Genomic DNA, 12,350 nt, shown 5'->3' on the forward strand with positions numbered 1-12,350 from the left:
AATTTGTACGTATGACGATAGATACAGGTGCTGTAGTGTCCGTGATGCCGGAAAATGCATATGTTAATAATTTTCAGGATAACCTACCAGAACTGAGGAAGAGCCAGGTCAGTCTTAAGACTTATACTGGGCAAAAGATTGATGTTTTGGGTGAGTTTCAGGCTGATGTCACAACGGAGGGGAGAAGCCATTCACTGCCGATGGTAGTTATAAAAGGATCTAGTACGCAACCCATACTGATGGGACGGAATTGGTTAGAGAAAATCAGGCTCGACTGGGAAAAGATTGCTCAGAGCCGGGAAAATCAAGAAGTATGTTCAGTCAACGGAATTGAAGGTAGGAACTTTCCAATTACTACAATAGGACTTAAGGACTTGAAGACTAAGTTTGCCGATGTTTTTCAAGCTGGTATTGGGACAGTTAAAGACATTAAAGTTGACTTAACTCTTAAGGAAAATTCTCAACCTATCTTTTGCAAGGCACGCAATGTACCATTTGCTCTTAAAGAAAAACTCGATAAAGAACTAGATAGGCTAGTTGAAAATGAAGTTATATACCCTGTGACTAAAACAAATTGGGCATCTCCCATAGTAATAGTACCTAAGAGTGACAGTACAGTTCGAGTATGTGGGGATTTCAAAACAACAATCAATCCTTGTCTGAGAACTGACCATTATCCGCTACCCTTGCCGGAAGAGATTTTTTCTAATATATCTGGAGCTAAAATGTTTTGTAAAATAGACTTGACAGCAGCGTACAACCAACTATGTGTAAATGAAACAGCACAGGAACTGTTAACTATCAACACTACAAGGGGACTTTTTCGCTACCGGAAACTGCCGTTCGGTATCACAAGCGCAGGTGCGATTTTTCAGTCCGTCATGGATAAACTTTTGCATGGTCTTAAAAATGTGTACTGTTATTTAGATGACATTTTGTTAATTGGTCAAACGTATAGTGGTTTATACAAGTGTGTAGAGGCAGTGTTGTCTAGATTTCAGCAGTATGGAGTGAGGATCAATGCTGAAAAAAGTGAGTTTTTTACAGAAAGCATAACTTTCCTAGGCCACAAGTTGAGCCCAGACAAAATAGAACCTAGTGATGAACTGACCGAGGCTATCAAAAAGGCGCCTCGACCGACCAATTTGACACAGCTGCGCTCGTATTTAGGCCTAATCAATTATTATGGCAGATTTTTACCTAACCTCTCAACTCTGCTTCACCCTTTGTACAATCTACTGAACAAAGATGTAAAGTGGGACTGGACCAACCTATGTGAAAATTCGTTTGTACAAAGTAAGGAAATGTTACTTACTAATCGAGTGTTGATGCCCTTCAACCCCGATCTTGAAATCATAGTTACAGCAGATGCTAGCCCCTATGGAATTGGTGGATTGTTGTCTCATCGATTGGCCGATGGATCAGAGCGCCCTGTTGCATTCACATCGAGAACTTTAACGGTACATGAAGTCAAGTATTCCCAAATTGAAAAAGAAGCGTTGGCTTTAGTCTTCGTGGTAAAAAAATTCCACACATTCTTATATGGCAAACACTTTCTGTTAGCAACTGATCATCGTCCATTGACATTTTTATTAGGACCTAACAAATGTATTCCAACTTTGGCAGCTGCTAGAGTACAGCGATGGGCGCTGATTTTGTCAGCTTATAGTTACGACCTAACTTATCGCAAAGGTTCGGACATGTGTCATGCCGATGCACTTAGTCGACTTCCATGTGAACATGTTAAGCCTGGCCCTGAACACTGCGTAGCGTTCTTTTCAAGTGATGATGAGTTGCCTGTAACTCATAAAGAGATTAGCCTAGCTACAGTTAATGACCCAATTTTGTCAAAAATCCTTGATTTTGCACTTCATGGTTGGCCTAGTCATATGGATGATACACTTAGACCCTATTTCCTTAGAAGGGCAGAAATTTCAGTTGAACGGAATTGTGTTTTGTGGGGGAGGAGAGTAATTATTCCAAGTCCATTCCGCAAAGAAATTTTGAACTTGCTACATCAGGAACATCCTGGGGAATCTAGAATGAAGAGCTTAGCTCGTAGTTATGTTTGGTGGCCCAAGTTAGACCAAAACATAGAAGAAACTGTCAAGGAATGTAAGATCTGTCAATCTACCCGTAACACAACTCCACTAGTCCCTTTACAGCATTGGGCGTGGCCTAAGCATTGTTGGCAACGTATTCATATAGACTTCGCCTCATTCAAAGGACATGAGTTTCTTATAGTAGTAGACAGCTACTCAAAATGGTTAGAAGTTTTTCATATGCAGACCACGACTTCAGCTAAAACCATTGAAAAACTTCGATCATGTTTTGCCACGCTAGGCTTACCTAGCACCTTGGTAAGCGATGGAGGTCCACAGCTTACTTCCAGGGAATTTAATGATTTTCTTAAAAGTAATGGGATCCTACATGTAGTCACACCCCCATACCACCCTGCATCAAATGGTTTGGCGGAGAGGGCAGTGCAAACTACTAAAGGTGCATTTTTGAGACAGTTGCTACAGGACGAAAATCAACAATCAAAGCGCACTTTGCAACATCGTATTGATAGCTTCCTATTTGCTTACCGCAATACCCCTCATACGGCAACTGGGTTGACTCCAGCAGAACTTATCTTTAATTTCAAGCCCAGAACTCGGCTTAGTCTTTTGAAGCCACACTTGGCAACGGATTGTGAGGCGAAACAAGTGAAGATTGAAACTGCTGCCAATAAACATAGAGGATCTGAGAGATCATTTCAAGTAGGCCAAAAGGTGTTTGTTAAAAGTGTACGGCAAGAAGAACTAAACTGGCTACCTGGAGTAGTGACCAAAATTATCAGTAATGTGACTTATCTGGTAAAAACGGAAGGTCGTAGTAGGTTTGTCCATGCGGATCACCTGCGGGCAAATTACTGTAACTCAGAAGAGGATATTGTTGTCTTACCTGCTAATGAGTATGAAAAAGCGACACTGAGAAACACCCCAGAAAAATTGATCAGTACCCCTCAAGAGGAGTTAAGAAGAAGTAAGAATAATTCTCCCATCAAGGACACCACTCCAGTGGTAACACAAGAAACACCACAAAGTTCACCCATCAAGACTCAGGAGTTAGGCCTACCGAATAGTCCAAAAGTTTTACCGGTCCGTCGTTCGCAAAGAGAGCGGCGAGAGCCAAAAAAACTAGATTTATAATTTGAAGATTTGATACCCTCCCAGGAAGATTTTTTATTTTAGTTTGTTATTTAAGTTGGGAGGGAATGTTATAAAGTAAAAGAAGTGTTCATATTATTTTATGTCTCAAGAAGTAAAAGTTTTATTTCATTAATAATATAGTATATACGGTAGGCCTAGTGATTGTTAAACCAAAAGCCACAACAAGACGTTACGATTTAAATAGAGGTCAAAGAGGTCAAAGGAGAGACCAACGGAAGAAAGGAGACGATCTCAGTCTGGGAATGAATACCGGTGAGTGCAGTTTAGATGCTATAATACTCTGTCAATTATCCGCTGTTCCGTTCTGTGTTCATTCTCCCCATATAAATCTCGGTTACTTTAAAAGGAGTAATGTAAACCCTTACTCTGGTGTAGTTGTAAACATTTGTTTGCAACGAAAGTTATTTTCTATTCGTGGAAATTTGGTAGGAATCAGGGATGATATAGTAAATCGTTAAATGCTAGTATACATATTTATTGTAACAACAAGTTAGTGAGTTAGTGCATAGATTACTACAGGAAATATTTACTTAAAATTGGCTAATGATGTGAAGGATTTGCAAGCTTCCTATTTGTGATAATGTAACAGTAATGTGACACCCTGAATAACAATAATATCGGTGTTCTTAAGTCTTCACCACGCTGTCTGTCTTGCTTTTATGTTCTCCGATTATAGAGAACCCTGCTCCTCCTTTTAGTTCAATATTTTTTCCTTTTTTAACGTGATTTTTGTCTTCAATACTTTCTTTTACCTGTTTATTAATCTCAGCATTACCCCCAAATCCCATTCCTACTTTACCTTTAATTTCTTTACTTTTCTCTGTCAAACTTCCATTCTCGTTGACCTGAGCAGTCCTTTTTCCGGCTAACCCTGCACCAGCTCCTACATTAATTCCAGCTTCCTTTTCTACTTTGACCTCGGCCTCTATTTTACCCCCTTTCTCTATAGTAGTCTGCTTTTCGGAAATCCCTTTCAAATGTCCTCCAGCCTCTTCAGCAGTTTTACCATCATTTTCCTTTTTTGTACTACCCTTGGCTTCAGTAGCCTTCTTTCCAGTTTTTGCAGCAATTGCTCCGGAAATCCCTACAGCAGCCTTACCATCAACCTCAACTTCCTTATGGGTAGACCTACCGCTTTTGTCAGCGTTCAATTTTGAAGCTGCTTCTAATCCTGAAGCAGCTGTTCCAGCAATCTTACCTTCCTTTTGTTCTTTACCTTTGGCTTCTATATTATCTTTTTTTTCTTCAGTAGTGTGTTTTTCAACCACCCCTCCAACAATTCCTCCAGTAGCAAAAACACTTCCCTTTTCCTCATGTTTACCATTCTTGGATTTAGTAGTCTTCCCACCTACTGCTGCAGTGATTACTCCGGCTCCTCCAGCAAATCCCTTTTTTTCATTGGTACCGCTATCGCCAGAGTTCGATTGTGAAACTGTTTTAAGTCCTCCAACAGCCCCTGCTTCAAATTTCACCTTTGTATCATGTGACCCACTTTGGCCAGCGGCTCCAAACCCTAATGCAGCACCTGCGTTGTGAGTGACTTTTTTTGATTCTTGATAGTCATGTGTGTCGCGTCTTCTTCTAGCCAAGAACAGCTCGTCCTCCTCCTCTAAGTTGGAGGTACCACCGTTCGTTCCGACAGTGCCAGTACCAGTAGTTCCTGTCCCAGTAGTGCCTGTCCCTCCTGTCCCCGCGCCATTTGCACCAGGTAAAACAATAAAGATAGGTTGCTGTCTTCCTCCTGATCCTCCCCCGTGCCTTTGGCCACCGCAAGCTCTGGAGAATGCAGCAGAGGCTAGCAGTGAGATGCCAACACAGACCTAAAACAAAACCAACAGTGTCAGATAAAAATTCCCAGTCATTAAATAAATTTGTACTTTTGTAAACAGAGTTTTGTATACAACAAGTTCTCATTGCCAGTTTATCTGGTAATGTGAACCTAAAACTGAAGATTGGCCTTTAAATAAAGTCTTAAACCAGTATAACAAAGTTATAAACCATAGACGCTGATAATGTAGCTGGTATAATCAGTGTGGTTTGTAATCCAGAAACATTCTTGCGCTCTGAAAAATCGAACAACCATGCCTATTGATGAAAAATTATCTTTATAACATCCACAATTGTAATATGGCACGATTTTTGAACTGTATACAATTTGTTTAGAAACTTGGTGTTTATTTCTCCACGGTATTAGATTCTTGCAAAATGACATTTATGTACGAATTTATTCCCTATTTAAATAACATTAAGTCTAACGAATTCTTAGCATTGCTCCTAAAATTAACGCAATTTGTGTTTTCCATGAGTCAACTATTAATAGTATTTGTAAGAAAAAAGTAAATTTTATTAAAATACATCCAGACTAAATACACCAGTTCCTCATTTTCCGTAAGAATGCACGGCAATATACAATACTCAGTTTTATTTCATTTATCTGTGCATGGTATGGTATAGAGAAATTATTGTTTTTTTCGAAAGTTTCGACGTTACGTTTTTGGTGGAAAAATCCATTTTGGATTTCCTGAACAAAAAATGTGGTTTTCAAAATTATGTATCTGTGTGTACCGATGTGCGTTTGTGTCTGTAGTAGTAGTATATTCTTTATTCAAGAGTACAACATATTTCCTTTGACTATTAAGTCAATGATATTGCACAGGAGTGGCATTATACAATTAAATGAAATCGTTAAAAACGAAATATATAAAAAAACTAAAAAAATATATATAAACTGTTAACATACAACCTACAAACGGGGGGAGTGAGCTAGTCAAGTGGTTATAGTGGGGACTTTGGTCCCTGAGTTCCTGGTTCAAATCCCGCCAAATCACCAATGGATTTTATCTAAGATATAATACTGCAACCCCTAGGTATAGCCTGAAGTAATGTGAAAAACAATTCCGAGCTCGTGCCTAGCGTCTAGGACAAAAACACCTACACATTTACTCAACCTACAACTTCAAATAGACGGGCTTGGATAACATAGAATTTTATAGTAGTTCTGTTGGAATAGTATTAGGTTTAAAGTTATACAACTTAATCCGGCATACAAAGGTATTTTCAAAAAATTTTAAGTTATGATTTCAAAAACTGATTTTTGTCCGTGCCTTGTCCCATAGCAGTAGCATGAAGCCAAAATCTCGAATATTGGAAAACTATTCTTTACAAACAAGATTACATCAAAAATATATTTGGCAAAAACAATAAGAATAAAAATTTTTCGAAATGTAAGTGAATCGAATGGTATTTTTGGCTTTTTGTGATATATAAAAAAAAAAAATTAATTCGGTCTTGGGCTTAGTTTTTACTATAAGACCTACGGTAATAGCTTATCATATTGCGAAATACAAACGATTCGCTGAAACGGAATATTTTTTGTCTTTGAATACATTCAAAAGCATTATGAACTCTCGGTATATAAATTATTCCCCATACTAATAATTCTGTGATTAGCAGGGATCTATGAAACTCAGTGTGTAGAATAAGAATTAAAATGATTAAGCATTAGAAACAACATAGGTAGAAGTGTTAAGACTATTGTACAATTTGTTTGACAGATTTAGATTTGTTAGATTTAAAGGCAAAATGATAAGAAATTTGAATGGTTTTAAAAATTTGATACCATTTGCTACTGCACTAAGAGTGTGCTGCAAAGCGTTATATCATTGACTATATAACCACGTTTATATAGTCAATGGTTATATCAAAGCAAAAGGATTATCAGCGGGTTAAAATAATCAAAATGATTTTAGTCAAATTATATTTTTCTGAGTGAGAAAATATCAGTGTAGGCTACATATTGCCTGTTACATTTAATATAACGCTTAAGCCTCCTTAAGACCTAGACGTATGCATGACATTACCGACTACTTCAACTACTGTTTTAACGGTTACGATTCTAAATGGTATTATGGGTTTCTTAATATTACAAAAACAAAAATGTAAAATGTTTTTGACCAAATGTGTGTCAGCGATAAATTTCAACAGGTTGATATATAAGAAAACCTACTTTTTTAGAAAATGAACAGTAACAAACGTTTAGACAAAATACTACTCTAAACCCTTCAAATGCATTACTTTACAACTACAAAAGTTTATCAACATTATTTTTTAAGCTAGTATTACATCATTTTTCCTATAGTAATATTACTTACCAGCAGTGTTCTGTTCATTGTTGTAGTGTGCCTATCTAGTGTGTTCCAAACCTTATATACTAACAGATATCAGATAACAAAGCCAATCTTGTAAACTGAGTCCTGCAATTTTCGTTTAAGCTGCCATTAAATTAATCAAGCGAAGATTTCGGTAGTAATTGCACAAGCGCGTGGGCTATAAACATTTTCGTTTCTAATTGTAAACCTTTGTAACTTATAGGTTAGGTTAGAGCAAGACACTTTCCTTCCATGGTCACGTGTTCAATCCCCACCAATCACAATATAGCAATAGTAATGTGGAAACTACACAAGTACAAGTTTGGTCAAGATGCTTTCTTTACCTGAGGAATGAGGAAAGGGTTGGTTCTAGGTAACGTTGGTATGGATATTCGTTTATGCAGTAGGAATGTAAACGAAAGTCAGAACTAGTAAAATGTATACAAAAATATTGATTGTACTCCCCTAAATGAAATTGACATATGCTATATTTACTAGTAGATAATGCCTTAAACGATCTTTGTATATTTATGTGAAATACAGGGTGATTCAAAAAGGACTTTACAACTTTGAAAATTCATATAAATCTTATTAAACACGGTTCAGAGCTGGTTTTGGTGTTGTTTTAAAGGAAAACACTTCAAGTTTTTTTACCTTAAACTAAAGATGTTCTATGTGACTTCCGTTGGATTTGGGGAAAATATTTATTTAGGTATGAAAAAATAGTGAAAACCGTTAAAAACTTGGGAGAAATTTACAAAATTTTGAAAGTAGGGCGTTTTTGACGGCGAAGGAGTGCAATTTTCGAAAAACGCATGATTAGTGTCTTGTAGGAAATTTAATTCCGAACCTACGTTTTTCCTCAAATCTTTTCCGTTTTCAAGCTATAGCCGTTTGAAGAAAACCTGTTTTGTCGTTTTCAAAGGTACGCCATTTTGGATTTTTGGGGGGGTTAAAATTTGAAAATGCAACTTTTTGGAATTTTATGGGTAGTTTAGGACCAAGAACTACAAGTGTGCAATATTTCAACTCCCTAGCACATCTAGAAGTGGGTGTATAGCACTCCTTCACCGTCAAAAAACGCCCTACTTAAAAAATGTTGTAAATTTCTTTCACATTTTTAACGGTTTTCACTATTTTTTCATACCTAAATAATTATTTTCCCCAAATCCAATGGAAGTCACATAGAACATCTTTAGTGTAAGGTAAAAAAAACTTTAAGCGTTTTCCTTTAAAACAACACCAAATCCAGCTCTGTACCTTGTTTAATAAGATTGATATGAATTTTCAAAGTTGTAAAGTCCTTTTTGAATCACCCTGTATAGTATCCTCAACAGATATTAAAATTGAAACAATTATTACATAAAATGAATTAACAGATTGTCAAGTTATATGTAAATAGTTGACAATAAATTAGGGTGCAGATATATTTGTCCAAAAAATGTTTAATTTTTAACTAACTACAATCCTAAAATTGTTAATAATATTATAATTTAAGAAGGCTAAGTTATATTCTTCTCCAGGTGTTTTATCTAGTGGTCCCCATTTCAATTAAAAGTATTAGTATTAATTTTAATTAATACCCCCACCACAGCAAACCTGAGCGAATTTCCATCTGCCAGATACAATTAATTTTACTCAAATATCACCTTGCACATGCCGGATCTATTCCCTGTTTGGAAAATATTTTATATAACAAGTACTTGCTATATCAGTATTGGTTTGCTGCTACAGAGAAAAGGATCTTTTGTAAAGTTTTAATAGTATGGTATGGAATGAAACCAATTTGACAAATTTCATGGAAATAAACCCCAAACCAAACCCTATAAGCCTAGACATCCAATCTTACAATACATAGCCTACTTAATGTCAAACCATATTGAAACCTTGGTATGAGAGTTAATTCATTACTTTTAGTTATTTTACTGAACTGGAGGACCAGTTTAACCTAAACTTACATAGCGTAATAGTTTAAATGATCCTCTATCTATATAAAATCAAATGAATGTTTTTTGTCCTTAATGCGTTACCAAACCGGCCATCCGATCGTGATGAAATTTTGGGAAATTGTTATATGCACACGCGGGAAGGTTTGTGTGAAATAACATTTTGAAAAACTCCTCGGGGCTCTGCCTAAATGTCCTTTAAAGTTTCCATGTTATCCTAATGGAAAATAGATTTATTTACATTTGAACAGATGGATACTTTTAAATTTACACTATCAGTAACAGCTGGTTAATTAAAATATACAACCATGTAGCTGGTAAGTTTGTTTTTAAATTGTGTCATTGATTTGTAGTGGTGGGCAATAGCATTAACTATACACCTGTCAATGGCAATAGTTATTTGTGTAACTAGTGTGCGAAGTGGCACTTTGATGCAAATGAGAGAAATGTTTAAGCACGAGACGCAGGCGAGTGTTGAAAGTTTCTCGAGTGCAGCAAAGGCAATTTGCACTCTTGTTACACTTTATATTTTTCCTAAAGCTATTACAGAGCATAGAAATAATTAGTCTTTCAAATACGTTTGAGGTTAGGTTAAATCCAAGCGTTGAACCACAGACAATATAATACTTTAATGTTTCTTTACTTTAAGGTTTCCATTGTCTGTGGTTGAACGAAATGGGAAACACTTGAACAGCTGATCGTAGTCTTAATATCTTTAAGTGTTGCCAACTTATTTTCAAGCGTACACAGATTACGTGCTAATATAAGCTAGCTGTTTATTTTTTTGGTTGGAATACTAGAGTGTGACGAAAGTAAGTAAATTTGGCAGTTAGCAACTTTCTGTACTATAATCAGTGCAAGGGAGCTCACTTTGTCACGTGACTGTCGGACAAGTTTAATATAAACTGTTTCTGAAACCTTGCCTCAATTAACACTATTTAGAGGTATATTAAAACTATTTATATTAACCAAATTAAAACTATCTCTTGAATTTTGATTAAAATTACTTGGTTCAAACTTGCTAAATATTTTTTCTTTAGCTTAAAGATACGGTAATTACCAGTTGTAAAGCAGGTAGTAACAATGGTTTAATAGCTCTAGCTCGTTTAAGTTTTCATGGTCAAAGATGAGGAGCATAATGTACAGTTTTATGATGCAATTTGTTAGTTTAATTAGTTAGTTCTTTACCACGATGTTATGATTATACTTTCAATGGCTAAACTAAAAATATAGAATTTTAAATGCGTTCCTATTGTTTAGAAATGCAACAGTTTAAAATTTATATACACTTAAAAAACATATATTAGTAATAATTAATTATTAAATTCCATGTTGATGGCCCCTGGATTACTTTATATGACTAGACGAGGTATCGTACCATAATATTATAGTTAGATTAGAATTACTAACAAAGAAAAACACATCTTTTAAATATTAATTTGTCAATGCAACAAGTAAAGAGAGACCTGTAAAAAAATTAATTCATAAGTTTATAATAATTTCTTTCAATTGGAAATTGCAATGTAATACTGTAGGAAATTTTAGAATATTTTGGAAAAATATTATATAATATTATAAAATATTATGTATAAATATTATATATTGCATTAAAAATATTATATAATCCAAACGATCATCATATTTTTCCTCTATGATTTTTGGTTTTCAGACACTAAACATAGTTATATACTAGGCCTATATATTATCTAAACTAGAGGCTTTTTTACTGCAATGCAATATCCCATATAAAACCGTAGCTAATGTAATAGCTTTGTCAATGCTAAGCGGTACCTTTACTAAGAACAGTCCTTGGAAATCTCAGGTTATCAACATGTTAGTCGTGTGCTAAGTGGAATTAGATTACAGGGTGGAATTTCCACTGGAATGTAAACAATCAGCAACCACTTGGTTTATGTTTCACGCATTTGGTTTACAAACCAGGTCAACATTGAAATGTGAAATTACTGTTTACACTTTTAAAATATTTTTGAATTACAATCTTTACTTACCTCCACCGTTCTAGTGAATTTGCTAATGCTTTAAATTACTTTTGGTAATGTCAACAAACAGGATGTCTAAAGTGTTTATACTCAAATATTTCTCATGTACATTATGAGCCGCAAACCGGACCTCAAATGGACAACCGAGTCAAAATGTTAACAGTTCAAAGATTAATTGAAATTGCAATGCTATCCTATGCTACACACTAAACGCTATAATATTGGCCCGACATAAGACGGAAGAAAATCATAAACGTAAGTATAAGTTGATATGTTCACCAAATTAAAGGTATTTACTAGTAGAATACAATGCCACAAATTTGATATAAAAAGAACGTTTGAGTAATAAATGACAACCTTTTAAAGATTATAAATTACAGATTCGAGAAATCTTTGAACGGCTGCCATTTTTTACTCGGTTGTCCATTTTTGAGTTCTGGTTTGCGGCATTGTTTTTAGTTCAACAAGACCTTCCATTTGACTTACTTGTGACATCCGATCACCATGTACACAAAAAAGTAGATAACAATTTCCAGTAACACATATATCTCTCTTTTCGTTTTAAAATTATAAAGTCGTCCTAAGACTTAAATGTCAACCTGTTTAATAGGAAACCATGGTTCCATGTTATAAAGTGTTTGTAGAACATTTTAAAAGGAAAACCCTCTGTTCTCATACACTAAGTAGAACTGGATCCTTAAATTGTAAAAGTCCTTCTTGTCTCTGGACTTGTCTAATGAGTTCCAGCCCTTACCTCATTATTGCTCGGGGGTTGAGGGTCTTTAGTTCCTCTCTCGGCCCACCTCCGCACCCAGGCTCTTTATTATTTATTTTAATTTAGCAGCCAAAATAGCTGTAAGTCAATAATGGTGGGTAGCTCAGTGGTTATAGTGCTCCCCTAGTAATCGAAAGGTCGCAGGTTCGAATCCAAGAATAGTATGTAGTTTTTGACGGTTCGAAACTGGACCCAGCTGGCTTTGATTATTGAGCTTTTAATAAATAATCCTGAATAATGAAACAGCTGGTCGAAGTCAGTTACAA

At 35.6% G+C, this 12,350-nt stretch overlaps 1 protein-coding gene across 1 annotated transcript; it reads left to right on the forward strand.

Annotated features, from left to right (window-relative positions):
• Positions 1 to 1,304: 1,304 nt before the first annotated feature.
• Positions 1,305 to 3,194, forward strand: LOC128996618 (uncharacterized protein K02A2.6-like). Its single transcript, XM_054422023.1, has one exon. It carries the CDS (start codon positions 1,305 to 1,307, stop codon positions 3,192 to 3,194), a length of 1,890 nt encoding a protein of 629 aa, XP_054277998.1.
• Positions 3,195 to 12,350: the final 9,156 nt, after the last annotated feature.

Source organism: Macrosteles quadrilineatus, unplaced genomic scaffold (assembly GCF_028750875.1).
Source record: "Macrosteles quadrilineatus isolate MER2022 unplaced genomic scaffold, UCM_ALF_1.0 Scaffold_6__1_contigs__length_79288215, whole genome shotgun sequence".
Lineage (NCBI taxonomy): Eukaryota > Metazoa > Arthropoda > Insecta > Hemiptera > Cicadellidae > Macrosteles > Macrosteles quadrilineatus.

Excerpts from the sequence above, each read along its gene's own strand:
- LOC128996618 (XM_054422023.1), top strand. The coding sequence starts at position 1,305 with ATGTTACTTACTAATCGAGTGTTGATGCCCTTCAACCCCGATCTTGAA.